At 42.4% G+C, this 22,204-nt stretch overlaps 1 protein-coding gene across 1 annotated transcript; it reads right to left on the bottom strand.

Moving 5' to 3' along the window:
* Positions 1–219: 219 nt before the first annotated feature.
* On the bottom strand, positions 220–21,900 carry LOC110499324 (stonin-1). Its single transcript, XM_036956153.1, has 7 exons — positions 21,680–21,900; positions 5,665–6,970; positions 5,322–5,519; positions 3,832–3,972; positions 3,141–3,660; positions 2,559–2,761; positions 220–2,275 (listed from the first exon to the last, which is right to left on the bottom strand). The coding sequence occupies exons 2-7, from the start codon at positions 6,868–6,870 to the stop codon at positions 2,210–2,212; spliced, it is 2,334 nt and encodes a 777-aa protein (XP_036812048.1). The 5' UTR covers positions 6,871–6,970; positions 21,680–21,900; the 3' UTR covers positions 220–2,209.
* Between the last annotated feature and the right edge of the window lie 304 nt (positions 21,901–22,204).

The raw sequence follows: 22,204 nt of genomic DNA, 5'->3' as shown, positions 1-22,204 counted from the left end.
TTATCAAACACAATAACTTGTTTCTCTTCAAATGGGTATAGGATACAACATTTTAGAGTCAACTAAGGGCCTTTTACACTGTTAAAATTCACTTTCATGTCATTGTGTTGGGAGAGCCTACGGGACCTAACATTTAGTGAAATATATAGAGAATTTTAATATAAAGACAATTCAATATTATTATAATGTGCACTGAACAAAAATATAAATGCAACATGCAACAATTTCAAAGATTTTACTGAGTTACAGTTCATATAAGGAAATCAGTCAACATCATCAGTACTGACATATCACTCATGTATGTAGTAAATAAGTAGTGAAACACATATTATTGAGTAGAACTTGTAAGGTAGTGATGAATAGTATGTTTTTAGTTTTTTTTACAAGATTGTGGCAATATACTGCTATCTGGTGGTGACTAGAACAATTGCATAATAGGAACTATTACAAATGGATGGTCCTTGAAAATAAATACTAGTGCTTGAAAAAGTACTTGAAAGTCCTTGAATTTGACTTGCCATTGTCTGTACGAACCCCGTAAATGTATGATGGACATCCGCAAATGAATGCATATCACATGAAACATAACGTATCATGCTAAATGGTTTGTCCTGGATTTACAATCAAAATAATACAAAATGCTCTGAGACCAGGTTGCAACTTTTGATCTACACCTCTACCATTTCACAAACACAGGCATAAAATGCAGATATCTTTAATTTGTTTTGTTAATAATTACCACTTAATTCATATACACATACAACACATTTAATAAATGTAGTTATATAGTTTCTTTAGTGAGCGCAGACCATTGCTGCATCTCTAGAGCCCCCTCTGAAATATTGTAATTAGTAATACATTTGAGTCATTTAGCAGACACTCGTATCCAGAATGACTTACAGTAGTGAGTGCATACATTTTCGTGCTGGTCCCCCCCCCCCGTGGGCATCGAACCCACAGCCCTGACGTGGCAAGTACATGGGACCATAATGTATGTGGGCTACTTCATATAACCATAAGTCAATGATATTGACTTATAGAATAATAGATGAGTGCACATGCTTAGCTGTGCAAAAGGACCATGGTCAGCTAGCTAGTCAACAAATGACAGGACATTTATATAATTAGCCTAATTGTCTTAATTGGAAATTCATTCCAGATAGTTTTTGAAAACACTATGGGTTGTTTCCCAGAGACAGATCGAGCCTTGTCCTGGACCGAAAAGCAAGCTCAATTGAGAATCTACATTGAAGGTGCTTTTTATATAATAATAATAATATATGCCATTTAGCAGATGCTTTTATCCAAAGCGACTTAGTCATGCATGCATACAGTATATTTTATGTATGGGTGGTCCCGGGAATCAAACTCACTATCCTGGCGTTGCAACTGCCAACTGAGCTACAGAGGACTAGATTTAGCCTAATCTCACATGAGGTTGGTGGCACCTTAATTGTGGAGGACGGGCTTGTGGTAATGGCAGTAGCAGAATAGGTGGAATGGTATCAAACACATGGTTTCCAGGTCTTTGATGCCATTCCATTTGCTCCATTCCGGCCATTATTATGAGCTGTCCTCCCCTCAGCAGCCTCCTGTGCCTAAAAAAACCAGTCCTTTTGAGTGTGTTAAATGCAAGCCTACAAGATTATATGTGGTATTTACTCTTTTATAAAGAGAGCTTCTTCAACCGCCTGTCATTTCACAATGAATAATCTTCTGAGAGAAATGTAAAGTGCATTGTGATGGTAGGGCTGTGTGTTCGGTTGTTTGTTCTTCCAATGATAATATATTTGTTTGTTGTAGCCTAATTCTATTCTACCGTGCAGGTTAGAACTAGCCTGGCTGCCAGTCTGTTTCTGCTCTCTTGTCATGTCTGGCACCCAGGATAAACAACATGTTAATATCCATACATACAGGAGTACAATAGGACCAAACAATATTATGACAGACTTAAAGGTGATAAAGTATACACCACAAACACAAAATATAAAAGCACAATTGTTCATCAGCCACATGTAGATTATGTCCCTTTCAAACATTTGTCCTTGTATTGAAACAGCGAGGATGAGTTTGGTTGGCAAAAATGTCTTGGACCAAGGAAATAGGCATCTAGTGTATAGCCTCAATTCCAGGCTTCCTTACGACTAACGAGACTTGGGAGTATGGTAATGTGAGACTTGATCCTTTAAGACTTCCTTGATCATAATCATTACTGTGTTGTGCAGCCTGATTGCCCTTGTGCTTCTGTCTCAATCCACTTCTTCTCAATTTCTACCTATAAAAGGACAGACCGATACGGTTCAGTTTCATTAGATATGGAATAATCACTATGGCATGACAACAATAGAAGATTTTACTACACTACATCACATGCCTAGGCTGGTCCTATAGTTTAAGGTCAGCTGGTGTCACAGTAATAACTACAGTATAAAAAATACCCTGCACCCTTAATCACAAAGCATGATTCTCGTTGGGAAATAGCATTATAGATATTAAACAGCAAAAAAATACTAAACATTATAGATATTAAACTTAACTAATAATATCTCAGGCCTTACCTGACAATGATAGTGGGTCCTACTGGTGACATGTTTCTGAGGCTGAATGTCACTCTCTGTGCCCATTGACGTCACTCTGGTCTGTGAAACCACGGCCCCCACCATGTCACACTCCATTGTGACAAACGGATACCAGTCACTGGGGATCTCCTGGTCTGAACCAAGCTCTAACTTACAGGAGAAGGTATGGGGATGGTCCACTGCTGTGAGGTAAAAAGGAGAATGTGTATTTAGCAATCTATACCACTTGGGGGAGCACTATGAGCAGAATCTGAAAGATACATGTTTCCATCCTCTGGCACAATGCAAACAAATCACTAACATCAGTCAATTGGAATTTAATATTTAGCCAAGCAATAGTATAACAAACCATAATACTATAAATAATATGTCTTGTAGCTAAACTGATTAGGGAACATAAGTTACAATTCACATAGACTATTTGGAAACCTATTTCGGTAAGTAGTAATTATAACATGTAAAATAAAGCCAATATTGTCAGAATGAACCAGCATTCCATATGAAAATAGATCAATAGACCGCCATCATCAATAGACAGCCAAACTCTTCCTTAGTCCTTACCCATGTTCTTAGCAGGCAGTCTGTCGATCCTCCACACTATGGCTGAGTACACATTCTCATACTTGACCGTCCCCACGGTAACCTGCATGACTGGCTGTGACTCTGAAGCGCTGACTGACCCCAGACACGCGTTTCGGTTCATCCTGGCCGTCAGTGACTTACGTCGTAGCAACGTCACTGTACGCGACACCTTCACCCAGTCCCCCGGTACCGGCACACGGATCAGGACATTCTCGCAGAGTGGCTGAGTCTCCGACACGCTGATAAATGACGGGAAGAATGCTGACATGTTGAGAAAGGCTTGGAGTTCCACGTAGGCCCCTTGGACAGTCACCACAGCTTTGACGGAGAAGGGCAGCTCGGTACTTCCCAGGGCTAATGTCTTGTAGCGCATCAGTTCTACTCTACAGGCATCCGGAGGGGAGAACTTGAGCAGCCGAGACCTGTGGAACTCCAAGTCATTGATGCACTTGTGGAAGTAGCAGTCACTGATCTCCATCCAGCCCTCCAGGAGGTCATCCTGAAAGACCACAATGGCAATAGACATATCTTGATTTCTTTGGTCATCCTGGATGATTTTACTTATGTTAAAATTGTATGTTTGTGTTGATGGGTGTTAAAATTGTGCATTGATGTGTGTGTTCAAATTGTATGTTTAGTTGTTATGCATGTTAAGAAACTAATACTAAACCTCCTCGGAGCCAGAGCCGTAGCTGGCGTCGAAGCGGAGAAGCCCCAAGTCGTTGAGAGCCAGGAAGCACTCCCCTGGGCCATTGAGGAACGCCAGGCAGTGGATCCTCGTCATGGCCGCCCGGTCCATCAATGCACCGTCCTTGAAAAATGTATCCTCTGATTTTAGCAAATGAGAGGTGGAGTGGCAAAAAGGATCCCCAAGGGGCATGTAATATATACAAAATAGGAGGTAGGGAATCATTTTCATGTGAAAGATTTTAGAAAAAGACATTCATAGAAAAGTATACCCTTATTATTTAGGCTATCAATGTGTTATATAACAAGTAACAGCAATTAATAAAATTGTTTTTAATAACGCCTGATTTTAAGAACCTGTAATGTATAGCAACCCCAGGTGTAAAATAGTAAATAACTGCTACTTCTCAAGAGAGAAGTATGGCTGAAAATGCATAACATTGATCTAAAATTTACCCTAGAAATAGTACTGTTAGGAGATCTGGATAGACCGGGTCAGTCTATTACTACTATACTAATACTCTTAGTAAAAGTATTTATCTTCAACTCGCAATCTGTGGATTCTATTGGATTAGATAGATTCAAATTGTACATTCAACATCACAGCATAGTTGAAAGATATGTGGTGTAGAAATCCAAAGAGGGTGGCCAGCAGAGATGGATGGGATGTGGGAGTGGAGTTTCTGGGCGGGAGATAGAATGATAGTCAAAGATAAAAGTAAAAAAATAAAGTCAAAATGAAACAGAATAAAAAGAATGACACTGAGGGGCAGTGTTTTTTTACAGCTAATGCCGGTTTGCCAGAGGCTGATGCCATGCAGGTGTTTGTACACATCCATATACACACACTCTCATTCAATACACACACGTAAATAGTGCCAGACATGCACTCAAACAAACAGTTGGCCTTGCTGTTATGATTTCAGTGTTCCTTTGATGTCCTTTTTTTTTTTTTTTTTGCATTGTTTTCTGTTTTCCTTTTTGTCTTTTTTCTCTTTAGTTAATATTCTTGGTTGTTGGCTTCTTGGGGGGCTTCTTGGGGGTGGGGAATGGAATTCATTAATTTTTTATTATTGGGGGGGTGGGAGGGGTCTCGGATGGTTGAGGGGCAGCTATTGGGGAACTGTGGGGGGGGGGATCTTAGAGGATTCGTGTCCCTGTTTTTTGCCTTGTGAGAGATCTGTCGACATGCCCTTGTGTAGGGCATTTACCCTGGATGCTTCTGTGTCGCCCTGAATGGGAGTCTGTTGAATGACTGGTGTGGTGTAGTTGTTGAGCAGCTTCACTGCAAGTATATTGTATGTTTTGGATATAACATTTTTTTAAATTATGTAAAAAAATCAAAGAACATGTAATAATGCTGAAATACCAATGAACTACACTAGCAAAGTTACATTTCCTGACCAAAATGTGTGTGCTTGCGCCAACTGTCTTACAGTAGTTGTATGGTAGTGGAAGAAGAAGTACATGCACCTTGTCCAGCTGCACCCAGAGGTGGTCTGTGATCTGCAGTGTCATCTCCTGTTCGTCGTAGTGCCGTTTCTGCAACAGCGGCGGCGCCAGCCTGAGAAGCTCCTCCTCCATAGTTTCGAAAAGGTCCTCCATGTCGCCGTGTTCCGTGGTTCCAAACTTCAGCAGCTGCTCCACCTCTGCCTCGTGGGACACCTCCAGCTTCAAATCAAACTTTATGCATTTAAAATCACGACACACAGTAAAACAATATGATGACATCTATAACAGTGCTACAACGCCAAGCTACAAAGGTGTGTTTTAAATGTGATTTAAAAACCTCAATTGTGCCTCCCCCCCACATTACCTTGGGGTGGTAGCGCTTCTTCTCTGTGTAAGACACGTGCTCCACCTTAACTGTCTGGATCTTGCGAGGCTCTCCATTGCTTTCTAGCTTGAGATCTGACAACCTGCAGTGAGGCTGCAGCTGGAACTCTTTGAAGGGCTTCTCCAGTCCTTTCTCATAGTACATCTGGAGCACACCTCCAGACAGCAGACGCAGGTAAATGGGGCCCCACTGTCGGGACGACATTCGGTTTTTCTTCTCTGGGATCCTCAGCATTAAAGACCAGCCGTCTCTCTTCTCGCTACGGAACAGACCGTGAGAGACAAAGGCTGGGGATGGTCCCTCCTTGGCTGCCTCCCTGTCTCTTACTCCTCTCCTCTCCCCCCTCTCCATCCCTACTCCTTCCTCTGTGTTATTTTCTTCCTCGGCCCGCAGGCCCTCCAGCTTGTGGCAGATGTAGGAGTAGGAGCTCTGGAGGTGGTCTGGTCGAGGAGGCTCGTTGCCGTCTTTCGTCCGAATGAAGAAGCGAGGCAGACTAGAACCTCCAGCATCGGAGTCGGAAGATGAGCTTCCAGAGTCCACGCTATGCCCACCAGCCCCCTCCCAGAATGGGTTGAAATGTCCCGGGTCCCCCTGGAAGGAGGGGAAGGTACTGGGGCCATCGGAGACAGAGACGTCACCCTGGAGATGTGTGGTGGTGCCGGTAGTGGTGGCCTGGTCTGGGCCAGGGGGAGAAGAAGAATAAGGCACAGAGGCAGAGGATGAACTGGAAAAACTACTGAAGAAATCGTGCTGATCCCAGGGCCTGCAATGGAAAGGTAACGCGCCGGTAGGAGGAACCTCCCTCACCGGAGTGCAAAGAGGAGTGTTGCAGGGCACACAGGAACTTCCATTGAGGTTAAAGTGCATTGGAGGGGAGCTGGATTCAAGGGAACTGCTGAAGATCCAGGATGGATCTCCCACTGGGGGCAGTATCAGCTTTAGTCCATTGGGACGGGGGATTGTCTTTAACCCTGTCGTTGTCACACTACCTGGGGCTGTCTTCAGGGGTGTAGAGGCAAAGGAAGGGGGTGAACTTGTCTTTGCCCCTGGTGACTTCAGGGGTGTTGCGGCCAACTTTGTCCCACTCTCTGGGATCTTCAAGGGGGTTGAGGCAAAAGAAGGAGACGTAGACGTTCTCCCCTCATCCTCGAAGGTCACCCAGTTTGGATTGTTCACAGAGCACATGGCTTTGGTTGTTTGGTGTCAAGGTTCAAGTCAGCACTTCCTGCTTCTGTTGTTGGCGTTATCCTCAGACTCCGCCACAAGGGTCTTCCCTGCTGAAACACTGAACAGAGTCATAGATTAGAACACACAGAGTATCAGAAAATAATATTTTTCCGTAGAATCTACAGTTATTAGATATTGATGCATTTGCTTTGAAAGATATCAGGCATCTCTTGTGTACACCGAGAAATGACCCTACAGTGTCCCCTTGTGAGCATTCTGCCCAGTTAGTGTTGCCAGATAGGGTCGTTTCATGGGCTACTTTTAGTAGATTGGAGGGGGATTTCTGCTCAGATTCACCTGCAACGTGTCATGAAAATCTGGCAACACAGTGCAGTTAGATGATGTCATCCTCTCAGTCACTCGGCGACATTAAATTTCCCACATGACTGTTGGTTTAATTATTTAATAGCTGGTGTGTTGGTATGTTGGCGTGTTTCTTTTTTCCTTTTTATTTGTGGCAATTCAGCAACTGGCTCCATGTGGTAATATTTACAATAATGCACTTTGTGCTAGGAGTAAATTCAAGTAAAATACATGAGGGGAGGAAAAAATATAGTACAACTCTTTGCTGTGTCTTGTCACCAGTCAACCACACACACTCCATGTGTTCTCTCACTGGAATTGAGTAGGATAAATATAGAAACACTGAATATGCTAGTGGACACTGCTGAGTAACATTTGGCTAAACGCTACAGCTGCAGCCTTGATGAATGAAAATGCAGAGAGGTACAGCTCTGCTCTGTCAGCCACTACCAGAGGAATTGTGGTCAATTTCAATTTGGGTTGAACTTCAGGCGTCAGCGCCCTCCTATTCAAAGGTGGTGAAATGAGGAATAAATTGGAGTTGGAATAAAATGTAGGGTTTTGGAATTTGTAGATAAATTGTGTTGGATGAAAATACCATGCTCTGGTAGGAAATGTAGAAGACGGAACTGAATTGGGATTGGTTGGAGGGGAACCCAAATCCTGGGTAGGATTCAGGAAACGTGTCACTGGCACTCGTGCAGAGAAGCAATCATCCTCTTTATTCTGCATCAGTAAGAAGCCATCTGTGATAACTAGGCTGTGGAACACTGGAACAGCTGATGTGAGGGTTCTGGATTATTTAACAGCTGGTGAGATATGAGGCACAGACACTACTGTGTTGTGGTGTAATGGGAATTGGAAAATCCAAGCATAATGAATGTCCTCATAGGACTTAGTTAGTTACTCCTCCAAATATATATATATACAGTGCCTTGCGAAAGTATTCGGCCCCCTTGAACTTTGCGACCTTTTGCCACATTTCAGGCTTCAAACATAAAGATATAAAACTGTATTTTTTTGTGAAGAATCAACAACAAGTGGGACACAATCATGAAGTGGAACGACATTTATTGGATATTTCAAACTTTTTTAACAAATCAAAAACTGAAAAATTGGGCGTGCAAAATTATTCCAAAATCATGGGCATTAATATCGAGTTGGTGCTGCCTTTGCTGCTATAACAGCCTCCACTCTTCTGGGAAGGCTTTCCATTAGATGTTGGAACTAGAGGTCGACCGATTATGATTTTTCAACGCCGATACCGATTATTGGAGGACAAAAAAAGACGACAGCAATTAATCTGACGATTTTTTTAAATGTATTTGTAATAATGACAATTACAACAATACTGAATGAACACTTATTTTAACTTAATATAATACATCAATAAAATCAATTTAGCCTCATAAATAATCAAACGTTCAATTTGGTTTAAATAATGCAAAAACAAAGTGTTGGAGAAGAAAGTAAAAGTGCAATATGTGCCATGTAAGAAAGCTAACGTTTAAGTTCCTTGCTCAGAACATGAGAACATATGAAAGCTGGTGGTTCCTTTTAACATGAGTCTTCAATATTCCCAGGAAATAAGTTTTAGGTTGTAGTTATTATAGGTATCATAGGACTATTTCTCTCTATACCATTGGTATTTCATATATCTTTGACTATAGGATGTTCTTATAGACACTTTAGTATTGCTAGTGTAACAGTATTGCTTCCGTACCTCTCCTCGCGCCTACCTGGGCTCGAACCAGCAACACAACGACAACAGCCATCCTCGAAGCAGTGTTACTCATGCAGAGCAAGGGGAACAACTACTCCAAGTCTCAGAGCGAGTGATGTTTGAAACACTATTAGCACGCACCTCGCTAACTAGCTAGCCATTTCACATCACATCATTACACCAGCCTAATCTCTGGAGTTGATAGGCTTGAAGTCAAACAGCAGAGCTGCTGGCAAAACGCACTAAAGTGCTGTTTGAATGAATGCTTATGAGCCTGCTGGTGCCTACCATCGCTCAGTCAGACTGCTCTATCAAATCATAGACTTAATTCTAACATAATAACACACAGAAATGCGAGCCTTAGGTCATTAATATGGTCGAATCCGGAAACTATCATCTCGAAAACAAGACGTTTATTCTTTCAGTGAAATACGGAACCTTTCCTTATTTTATCTAACGGATGGCATCCATCAGTCTAAATATTCCTGTTACATTGCACAACCTTCAATGTTATGTCATAATTACGTAGAATTCTGGCAAATTAGTTCGGTATGAGCCAGGCGGCCCAAGCTGTTGCATAGACCCTGACTCTGCGTGCAATGAATTGCTGGCAACACTGCTCTTGGGGCTGCAGGGTAGCCTAGTGGTTAGAGCGTTGGACTGGAAGGTTGCAAGGTCAAACCCCCGAGCTGACAAGGTACAAATCTGTCGTTCTGCCCCTGAACAGGCAGTTAAACCCACTGTTCCTAGGCCGTCATTGAAAATAAGAATTTGTTCTTAACTGACTTGCCGAGTTAAATAAAGGTTAAAAAAATAAAATAAAATGAACGCAAGAGAAGTGACACAATTTCACCTGGTTAATATTGCCCGCTAACCTGGATTTCTTATAGCTAAATATGCAGGTTTAAAAATATATCATCAACCATATGTAGTTATAACTAGTGATTATGATTGATTAAGTTTAATGCTAGCTAGCAACTTACCTTGGCTTCTTACTGCATTTGCGTTACAGGCGGGCTCCTCATGAGGCAGGAGGTTAGAGCGTTGGACTAGTTAACCGTAAGGTTGCAAGATTGAATGCCTGAGCTGACAAGGTAAAAATCTGTCGTTCTGCCCAGGGCAAGGCAGTTAATCCACCGTTCCTAGGCCATCATTGAAAATAAGAATGTGTTCTTAACTGACTTGCCTAGTTAAATAAAGGTTAAATAAAGGTGTAAAAAAAAAAAACGGCAAATTCGGCGTCCAAAATTACCGATATCCGATTGTTTTGAAAACCTGAAATCGGCCCTAATTAATCGGCCATTCTGATTAATCGGTCGACCTCTAGTTGGAACATTGCTGCAAGGAATTGTTTCCATTCAGCCATTCAGCCACAGCCGCATTAGTGAGGTCGGGCGCTGATGTTGAGTGATTAGGTCTGGCTCGCAGTCGGCTTTCCAATTCATCCCAAAGGTGTTTGATGGGTTGGAGGTCAGTGCTCTGTGCAGGCCAGTCAAGTTCTTCCACACCAATCTCGACAAACCATTTCTGTATGGACCTCGCTTTGTGCACAGGGGCATTGTCATGCTGAAATAGGAAAGGGCCTTCTCCAGATTGTTGCCACAAAGTTGGAAGCACAGAATCGTCTAGAATGTCATTGTATGCTGCAGCATTAAGATTTCCCTTCACTGGAACTACAGGGCCTAGCCCGAACCATGAAAAACAGACCCAGACCAGTATTCCTCCTCCACCAACCTTTACAGTTGACACTATGCATTCGGGCAGGTTGTGTTTTCTTGGCATCCGCAAACCCAGATTTGTCCGTTAGACTGCCAGATGGTGAAGCGTGATTCATCAAGCCAGAAAATGTGTTTCTAATGAGTCCAATGGCGCGAGCTTTACACCATTCCAGCTGACACTTGGCATTGCGCATGATGATCTTAGGCTTGTGTGCGGCTGCTCGGCCATGGAAACCCATTCCATGAAGCTCTCAACAAACAGTTATTGTGCTGACGTTGCTTCCAGAGGCTGTTTGGAGCTCGTTAGTGAGTGTTGCAACTGAGGACAGACGATTTGTACGCGCTTCAGCACTCTGCGTTCCCGTTCTGTGAGCTTGTGTGGCCTACCACTTCGTGGCTGAACCGTTGTCGCTCCTAAACGTTTTCACGTTTTTTACATTTGACAGACTTTTTGGAAAGGTGTTATCCTATGACGGTGCCGTGCTGAAAGTCAATGAGCTCTTCAGTAAGGCCATTCTACTGTCAATGTTTGTCTATGGAGATTGCATGGCTGTGTGGTCTATTTTTAAAGACCTCTCAGCAACAGGTGTGGCTGAAATGGTCAAATACACTAATTGGAAGGGGTGTCCACATACTTTTGTACATATAGTGTACTGTAAACCTCATTCCCAGACTAATTGCTAGAGAAAGAGCCGGATGGTGGAAAAATCTAATACAATGGTTACTGCATAGCCTATTATGTGGTAGCAGTTTCTTAAGAGCTGTGGAAATATAGCCTGGTCCCAGATCTGATTTGCAAGACATCACTGACAGATCTGGGACCAGGCAATTCAAAATATAGGCTAGTACATTATCCTGAGCTCTGATGTCATTCATGTCCTCCACCCTAGCCTCGACCCCAGCTGTTAAAGATTTCCAAGTTAGAGAATATGGCAGAATGGAGAGCAGTCACGCTGTAATCAACATACCATCTAGCAATTGATTCCCAGTCAACCTCAGCAGCCAATTGTGCCTTGGCTGTGACATGCTGGCAACACTGCTCTTGCCAGCAGCAGCAGCAACAATGACAGTAGTAACACCCAGACAGAGGCAGATGAACTGGTTTCAATAAGTATCTGTCACAGCCACCGACCTCACCACAGAGATAGAGGCCTAACTTACATTACATTTACCACAGTCAATTGGTTAAATATAATAGGGCAAGTTTCCCTTGATGCTATAATGAAGTATATGAATGGAGCTCAGGGGCTGTAGGAACCCAAGGTAGCATCTCAGAGTAGGAATGCTGATCTAGGATCAGTTTTTCATTTTAGATCATAATGAATCAACGGGTGTATTTACTTTACAAATAATTTCCTGCAATTCTACAGTTTGACATTACTTAAAATACCCCCCTCGAGGCATAATAAGGGGTATATGGAGGGGTATTTTGAAAACACAGTATAAGTGGAAAGAAAACCGCTAACTTCCTGCATTTCAACACGTTTTACTATGGGGCAGAGAAAAAAGTTTGCTGTTTTATAGCTGATCTCATGCTATTCACCACATTTTGTCAAGAGGATTAGAAATCATTTTGTAGTTTTAAAGTTAATTTCCTTCTACTCTACACATTTTGCCATGAGACAGAGACAATGTTGCAGTTTTCAAGTAACTTTCCAGTGAAAATCTCACTTTTAAAAGTGATTATTCTCTTAACTCATACCCAAATAATGTTGTTGACTCCTCTTATACTCGTGTTTTGTGGCCAGCGCATAAATTGGAGGGGAAAAAACAATTCAAAAGCCCCACCTCGAACGTGTATCTCAAACAGACCATTTTAAAAATGCTTGCTATCTCCTCAGAAGATGATGTCATCCTCCTGAGCAGGATGAGCTGGCCAATCAGCGGTCTACTAATATTTTTTATGACCGCTATATACGCCCACACCATTCTGTTGTTGGGGTTCGCCCACACCATTCTGTTGTTGGGGTATGCCCACACCATTCTGTTGTTGGGGTTCGCCCACACAATTCTGTTGTTGGGGTAGGCCCACACCATTCTGTTGTTGGGGTTCGCCCACACAATTCTGTTGTTGGGGTTCGCCCACACAATTCTGTTGTTGGGGTAGGCCCACACCATTCTGTTGTTGGGGTAGGCCCACACCATTCTGTTGTTGGGGTTCGCCCACACCATTCTGTTGTTGGGGTTTGCCCACACAATTCTGTTGTTGGGGTTCGCCCACACCATTCTGTTGTTGGGGTTCGCCCACACAATTCTGTTGTTGGGGTAGGCCCACACCATTCTGTTGTTGGGGTTCGCCCACACCATTCTGTTGTTGGGGTAGGCCCACACCATTCTGTTGTTGGGGTAGGCCCACACCATTCTGTTGTTGGGGTAGGCCCATACCATTCTGTTGTTGGGGTAGGCCCACACCATTCTGTTGTTGGGGTTCGCCCACACCATTCTGTTGTTGGGGTTCACCCACACCATTCTGTTGTTGAGGTACGCCCACACCATTCTGTTGCTGAGGTACGCCCACACCATTCTGTTGTTGGGGTTCGCCCACACCATTCTGTTGTTGAGGTTCGCCCACACCATTCTGTTGTTGGGGTTCGCCCACACCATTCTGTTGTTGGGGTAGGCCCACACAATTCTGTTGTTGGGGTTCGCCCACACCATTCTGTTGTTGGGGTTCGCCCACACCATTCTGTTGTTGGGGTTCGCCCACACCATTCTGTTGTTGGGGTAGGCCCACACCATTCTGTTGTTGGGGTAGGCCCACACCATTCTGTTGTTGGGGTTCGCCCACACCATTCTGTTGTTGGGGTTCGCCCACACCATTCTGTTGTTGGGGTAAGCCCATACCATTCTGTTGTTGGGGTACACCCACACCATTCTGTTGTTGGGGTAGGCCCACACCATTCTGTTGTTGGGGTAGGCCCACACCATTCTGTTGTTGGGGTAGGCCCACACCATTCTGTTGTTGGGGTTCGCCCACACCATTCTGTTGTTGGGGTAGGCCCACACCATTCTGTTGTTGGGGTAGGCCCACACCATTCTGTTGTTGGGGTTCGCCCACACCATTCTGTTGTTGGGGTTCGCCCACACCATTCTGTTGTTGGGGTTCGCCCACACCATTCTGTTGTTGGGGTTCGCCCACACCATTCTGTTGTTGGGGTAGGCCCACACAATTCTGTTGTTGGGGTTCGCCCACACCATTCTGTTGTTGGGGTTCGCCCACACCATTCTGTTGTTGGGGTTCGCCCACACCATTCTGTTGTTGGGGTAGGCCCACACCATTCTGTTGTTGGGGTAGGCCCACACCATTCTGTTGTTGGGGTTCGCCCACACCATTCTGTTGTTGGGGTTCGCCCACACCATTCTGTTGTTGGGGTAAGCCCATACCATTCTGTTGTTGGGGTACACCCACACCATTCTGTTGTTGGGGTAGGCCCACACCATTCTGTTGTTGGGGTAGGCCCACACCATTCTGTTGTTGGGGTAGGCCCACACCATTCTGTTGTTGGGGTTCACCCACACCATTCTGTTGTTGGGGTAGGCCCACACCATTCTGTTGTTGGGGTAGGCCCACACCATTCTGTTGTTGGGGTTCGCCCACACCATTCTGTTGTTGGGGTTCGCCCACACCATTCTGTTGTTGGGGTAGGCCCACACCATTCTGTTGTTGAGGTACACCCACACCATTCTGTTGTTGGGGTTCGCCCACACCATTCTGTTGTTGGGGTAGGCCCACACCATTCTGTTGTTGGGGTAGGCCCACACCATTCTGTTGTTGGGGTTCGCCCACACCATTCTGTTGTTGGGGTTCGCCCACACCATTCTGTTGTTGGGGTAGGCCCACACCATTCTGTTGTTGAGGTACACCCACACCATTCTGTTGTTGGGGTAGGCCCACACCATTCTGTTGTTGAGGTACACCCACACCATTCCTACACAGAAAAGCTGCTTTTGAACATACTTAACTACAATTTTTTTGTAAAGAAAACTATTTTACTCATATTGTAGTTAATTATATGTCATATTTCATAGAAATCTGGAAACACTGAACAGTTACTTCAAAAGTTGACTTTGGGCAAAAACAACTCCTTTTAAACTGTATAACTGATCAATGCACCATCATACCAGGTCATTTAATGATTAAAAACAAAAAAAAGTTATTTGGCTACAGAAGTGTAATTTCTTACTGATTTCTACAGCTTCCGCCCAAAAACAAATCCTGTGAAATAACATCAACACATACTGGAGAAGTGGCTAGCTTAGCTTACAAACTAGCTACATAGGTCGTGGCTTGTATGAGAGCTGGGTCATTAAAATGAGGACCATCCTCTCCCTCCTTCTTATGGACTCACTGAACTGTGGTTTGATCTAGCAGTGCTTCAATAGCCTTGTAGACGACAGGCTAAGTGGGCAATGGATCCAGCAGTGCTTCAGCCTTAAAGCCACATTCTGGAATTGTTCCTGCTGTTTAATGGTCATTTAAATGAATCCCATTGATTCAGGCCTGTTGAAATGACAGAATGTGGACTTTAGGGAGGAAGAACCTTGTATCGAGGCTAACTGAACCTTGCTCCAGTCCAATACTGGCAACTCCTGCAGTTCACTTCCAAACAGTACTGCCACCTCCAGCCTGTTCCAAAGAGATGGAGCAGAGAAATATCCTGGTCCTAGATGTATTGTCACGCTAGCAGGAGGTCTGACCAGGCTAGTAGCAGGGTTACTAAATCTACAAAGGCAGAAAAGAACAGACATTCTAATCATTCCTAAGGGACAGAGCAGCATGCACACAGGAAATACCAGCCTACTCTACTGCTTCTGCACACACATACACCACACACACGCACATACACACACACACACACACAGCAAACATCAACTCAATGTCAGTCTCTGTCAATAGGTTCACATACACTGTAAATGACAGTGATTACACTGTACACTACCGTTCAAGAGTTTGGGGTCACATAGGGAAAAAAAAGCAAATTTTTCTCCATTAAAATAACATCAAATTGATCAGAAATACAGTGTAGGCATTGATCAGAAATACAGTGTAGGCATTGTTAATGTTGTAAATGACTATTGTTGCTGGAAATGGCAGATTTTTTATGGAATATCTACATAGGTGTACAGAGGCCCATTATCAGCAACCATCACTCCTGTGTTCCAATGGCACATTGTGTTAGTTAATTATTAGAAGACCTGTTTGCAATTGTTAGCACAGCTGAAATCTATTGTTCTGATTAAAAAGCCAATAAAACTGACCTTCTTTAGACTAGTTGAGTATCTGGAGCATCAACATTTGTGGGTTCGATTACAGGCTCAAAATGGCTAGAAACAAAGACCTTTCTTCTGAAACTCGTTAGCCTTCATTTCTCAGAACAAGTTTCAGAAGAAAGTACTTTGTTTCTGGCCATTTTGAGCCTGTAATCGAACCCACAAATGCTGATGCTCCAGATACTCAACTAGTCTTAAGGATGGCAAGTTGAATTGCTTCTTTAATCAGAACAACAGTTTTCAGCTGTACTAACATAATTGCAAAAGGGTTTTCTAATGATCAATTAGCCTTTAAAAATGATAAACGTCAATTAGCTAACACAGAGTGCCATTGGAACACAAGAGTGATGGTTGCTCATATGGGCCTATGTAGATAGTCCATAAAAAATCTGCCATTTCCAGCTACAATAGTCATTTACAACATTAGCAATGTCTACAAAGTATGTCTGATCAATTTGATGTTATTTTAATGGACAAAAAAATAGCTTTTCTTTCAAAAACAAGGACATTTCTAAGTGACCCCAAACTTTTGAACTGTACTGTACATGTCACTCAGGTTTGGTTGCTCATGTCAGCTGATTTACGATTTGAAGCCCAAACTTTTAGGGTTAGGGACACCAATTAAGCCTAATCTGGGACTAAAAAGCATTTTAAATAGAACTTCTCCATTGAGCTTGCTTTTTAGGCATGGTTTCCCGGACACAAAATGTAATCTGTGTCCGGAAACCATCCCTTACTGTATGAAACTCTTTTGTCGGCATGTAGCCTAGCGGTTAAGATAGTTGGGTCAGTAACCGAAAGTTCACTGGTTGAATCCCCGAACCGACTAGGTGAAACATCTGTCTGTGCCCTTGAGCAAGGCACTTAACCCTAATTGCTCATGTAAGTCACTCTGGATAAAAGTGTCTGCTAAATGACTAAAATATAAATGTAAGGGCAAGCATGCTCAGTGGTCTAATAACTAAATAAGAAGTATATGTTCATAATGTTTGCATGATATGATCGCTCGCTTTCCAGCAATGACTTGAAGTGGGAGAAAGACAGCCCTTGTCCCCGTGAATCAAGATATAGGGAGACGCCAAGTTCAAAGCACCTACAAGATATCTATGTAACTTTTTTAACTCTAGGTTATGTATTTTCTGGCAGAGACTCTTTCCAAACAGTCACAAGACAATGACTTGATGAGTGAGAGACAAAAAAGCCGCATTTAGAAAAGAGATGTGACTTCCCTTGTTAAATAAAGAACTGTCTCGTTGTCTAGTCTTTAAAACTGTCAGACGCTTGCTGCAGAAGTGAGTTGAGTGAGTCACAGACAGATTTATTTTCTTACTTGATCCATAGCTATTCCTACTTGCATCCATAGCTTTGTCTATGAATTATTTGAGAGTGGTAACATTTCTCCAGTCCCATCATTCAGTTGTTTATCAAAACAACTGGTCATATTCCAGATTGCCCCTTTGAAGGTTGTCATCGTGACCTTATTTAACTTGTTCAGCCAGTGGAAATGTACATGAATGCATATTAGACTACTGTCTTCTTGAGCGTTTTACAGTATCGTATTTGCTTCCAAACTTTGACAGAATACTTAATGGCAGAATAAACAATGTAATCTGGAATCAAATACTCCCTGCTGTGACTAAAGAAGAGATTCATGCCCCCTACAAGTGCTGCTATGCCCTGCTATTCCCCCTGCTACTGTGCTGAATTCACGCATTTGAACAGGGAATAAAATATAGAGTCCCTACAGTACCTTTGCAAAAACGGTGTCGTTTGTGAAGTTTTGGGTATTCTTATGATGTCTCCTTCCCATCTTGATTATGACCAAATGTAAACAGAGTGTTGATGTAAACATAAGATAAACACACTATGATCTGTAGATCTTGATAATGCCTTTATAGCCATCAGTGTTGACCCTGTGCTGACACCGTGTCCTCTAGACGTCCCACTGGCAACTTAGATCAGCATGGCTTGATTAGAACAAATCAATGACTTGATAAAAGGTCCAATCTGCAGGTCGAATGATAACAAAGGGGACACAGCTGAGGGATGGCGCTGAAGAAATGTAACCACTCAAACAGATCAGCTTTAATATTGCCGATATACTGAACAAAAATACAAACGCAACATTTAAAGTGTTGGTCCCATGTTTCATGAGCTGAAATAAAAGATCCCAGAAATGTTCCATATGCACAAAAAGCTATTTCTCGCAACTTTTCTACACAAATTTGTTTACATCCCTTTTAGTGAGCCTTTGCTAAGATAATCAATCCACCAGACAGGTGTGACATATTAAACAGCATGGTCATTACACAGGTGCACCTTGTGCTGGGGGCAATGAAAGGCCACTCTAAAATGTGCAGTTTTGTCACATTGCCACAGATGTCTCAAGTTTTGAGGGATCGTGCATTTGGCATGCTGACTGCAGGAATGTCCACCAGAGCTGTTGCCAGAGAATTTAATGAATTTAATGTTCATTTCTCTACCATAAGCTGCCTCCAATGTCATTGTAGAGAATTTGGCAGTATGTCCAACCGGCCTCACAACCACAGACCACATGTAACCACGCCAGCCCAGGACCTCCACATCCGGCTTCTTCACCTGCGGGATCATCTGAGATCCACCTGCCACCTGGACAGCTGATGAAACAGTGGGTTTGCACAACCAAATAATTTATGCACAAACTGTCAGAAACTGTCACAGGGAAGCTCATCTGCATGCTCATCGTCCTCACCAGGGTCTTAACCTGACCGCAGTTCGGTGTCGTAACCGACTTCAGTGGGCAAATGCTCATCTTCGATGGCCACTGGCACGCTGGAGAACTGTGCTCTTCACGGATGAATCCCAGTTTCAACTGTACCGGGTAAATGGCAGGCAGTGTCTATGGCGTTGTGTGGGCGAGCGGTTTGCTGTTGTCAACGTTATTACAGAGTGCCCCACGGTGGCATTGGGGTTATGGTATGGGCAGGCATAAGCTACAGACAACACACACAATTGCATTTTATCAATGACAATTTGAATGCACAGAGATACCGTGATGAGATCCTGAGGCCCATTCATCCACTGCCATCACCTCATGTTTCAGCCTGATAATGCACGGCACCATTTCACAAGGATCTGTACACAATTCCTGGTTGAAAATGTTGAAAATGTCCCAGTTCTTCCATATCCTGCATACTCAGCAGACATGTCCCCTATTAAGCATGTGTGGGAGGCTCTGGATCGACGTGTACGACAGCATGTTCCAGTTCCCGACAATATCTAGCAACTTCACACAGCCATTGAAGAGTGGTACAACATCAAACTGGCCACAATCAACAGCCTGATCATCTCTATGCAAAGGACATGTGTCGTGCTGCATGAGGCAAATGGTGGTCACACCAGATACTGACTGGTTTTCTGATCCAGAAGTAAACTAACGGACAAGAATACTTCTATTTACATCTATTTTCCCTTATACCTATGGTACCTGTAGTTAAATAATTATACCTATTCCTAATTTCCTCTTCAAGTGCTTGATTTTCACCCATAACGGCCAATCATCAATCATTCTGATCTTAACCCCAACCCTCCGATGTATAAATCGGTATAATCGGTAAATCGGTAAATCAGTATAAATCGATTTTGCAATTTCCTTTTGCAATACATCCCTCCATTTTACTATAATGTCTTACAACGGTCCTGAACCTCCCTATTTGTAAAATGTCTACCGATATTTCTCTAAAACGAAATACTTTACGGAAGAGTATAATGATAGTTCCCATTGACTGATCGTGGTTTTTCAGATCCCCCTAACAATACAGTTTCCAGGTCCATCTGAACCCTGATATTATGACATAACCATTCCTGGACCTGACTCCAAAAGCAAGCAACCGATGGACAGTACCAGAAGATGTTTTCTATTGATTCTGTTTCCTCGTGGCAAAATCTACACAAGGCTGAGTTTTCAATGCCCCATATATATATATATATATATATATATATATGCTCTCCATCCAACCTCACTGAGCTCGAGCTGTTTTGCAAGGAGGAATGGGAAAAAATGTCAGTCTCTCGATGTGCAAAACTGATAGAGACATACCCCAATCGACTTACAGCTGTAATCGCAGCAAAAGGTGGCGCTACAAAGTATTAACTTAAGGGGGCTGAATAATTTTGCACGCCCAATTTTTCAGTTTTTGATTTGTTAAAAAAGTTTGAAATATCTAATAAATGTCGTTCCACTTCATGATTGTGTCCCACTTGTTGTTGATTCTTCACAAAAAAATACAGTTTTATATCTTTATGTTTGAAGCCTGAAATGTGGCAAAAGGTCGCAAAGTTCAAGGGGGCCGAATACTTTCGCAAGGCACTGTGTGTGTATATATATATATATATATATATATATATATATATATATATATATATATATATATATATATATTATAAATATATATATATATAATATATATATATATATATATATATATATATATATATATATATATATATATATATATATATATATATATATATAGATAGATATAGCACTGTGTATATATATAGATATATATAGATAGATAGATAAAGGTTACATTTACAATTTAAAAAATATTATATAACTAGGCAAGTCAGCCGGATGTGATACAGCCTGGATTCAATCCAGGGACTGTAGTGACGCCTCTTGCACTGAGATGCAGTGATCTGACCGCTGTGCCACTCTGGAGCAAAGGATCTTAATTTGAGCCAGTTTGCTACAGCAGGAAAATAATCCAGTAGCAACAGGAAATATTATGTGGATTATAATTAATGACCATTTCTGTAGGGGTTGATGCATTTTTCAGAAGGGAACATTTCATATTGGAAATTACAAACTTCAGAAGCCTTTTAAACCTCAAATAATATATTTCAAGTTAATACAAGTTAAAGATTTCCTGCATTTAAGGAAAGTAATCCTGCAACAGTGTGATCAAATTCAGATCCTAAATTACAACTGCTATTGTTTATCAACCAATACATGTTTAGCAGGCACTATGTGTGGACACCATCCTGTTTAAAAGCGTCTCTGCTATAGCTGATGTATTGCTTTTGAGTGACATACGCCAAGTCTATGTCCAGTGTACAAGAATGTATTGTTGAGTGACGTCTGACCTAGTGGTTTGAAAATGGACATATAATGAGACAACAAAATGCTGCATTTTGGTCCAACCGCATCCTTCTGTGAAACGGTGCATAGCGACAATCGTTGTTTTTCCATGTTTTGCTACAACTCAGACTGTGCATTGTTCTCGGTAATAATTCAACCGTGCTGTGATCGTCCATGACTCATTACCGCCGGAGGAACTCTGGTCTCAACATCAGGACAGGAACGATGTTGTTTTCAATGCAATGTCACGAAATGAGAATGAGGCTATCCTACCAGCGTATTTGTTGTATTGTCATTCGACCTATGACTTTCGTTGTAGTTTGTCAGCAAAGAATATGACAGTTTTAAAATTGTTAATTATATGTTACCCGTTATAAACGCAAAGTCCACTCGTTCAAGAAATATCAATGGCCATGATAGTCAAGATTTGCCACTAAGAATATAATACATATTTGATAGAATAAACAACTTTGCACAGTGTGTGGTAACAAGTTGTCCCCAAAATAGAAGTTAGCTATTGTTGTAGCCTTGCTTGCTTCTTCTACAGTAGGTTGTTTTGACGGAGCAATGAGATGGAAGTTGTCAATTGACTCTGGTGGAAACTTGCAACGAAACAAAAAAAATACTCACGTTCTACACAAATCCCGAAATAACAACAATCAGGTCATGATTCTTATTTTCCGTTAAAACAGCAGAAATCCCAATATGCGAGGCCGACAGGTTTCTCTCAAAATGGCAGAGGGAGAGAGAGAAAATGCAGCCGATTTGCTATCCCCTTTCAGCCCTCCCGTTAACGGGACGTCCCTGCTAGAGAAATGAAGTGGGGCGAGTGAAGGAATGAACCGAGGATGCCCATATTCTCCTCCCACATCTCATCTGGCCGAATGATGACGATGCTTTTGGTGTGACAGGGAGTTTGTTTTTGCCAATGTTATGAGTGTCCGGTGAAGTAGACAAAGTTTATGGTTCGGCTACAATAACACACACGATAAAACATCAGGCTGCAATGTTGCGAGCGCAAAGAGCCATTCGCATACATTACGAGTAGATAGCCTAGGAAGCTTTATGAATATAATATTTTTTGTTGATTTCCACCAACTAAGAAAAACGGTAATGAATAAGTAGTAAAGCACATTCTAGACATTCTGACTCTTT

Source organism: Oncorhynchus mykiss, chromosome 20 (assembly GCF_013265735.2).
Source record: "Oncorhynchus mykiss isolate Arlee chromosome 20, USDA_OmykA_1.1, whole genome shotgun sequence".
NCBI lineage: Eukaryota > Metazoa > Chordata > Actinopteri > Salmoniformes > Salmonidae > Oncorhynchus > Oncorhynchus mykiss.
Note: the sequence above shows the minus strand (reverse complement) of the source record. Positions and strands in the feature narration are given on the sequence as shown.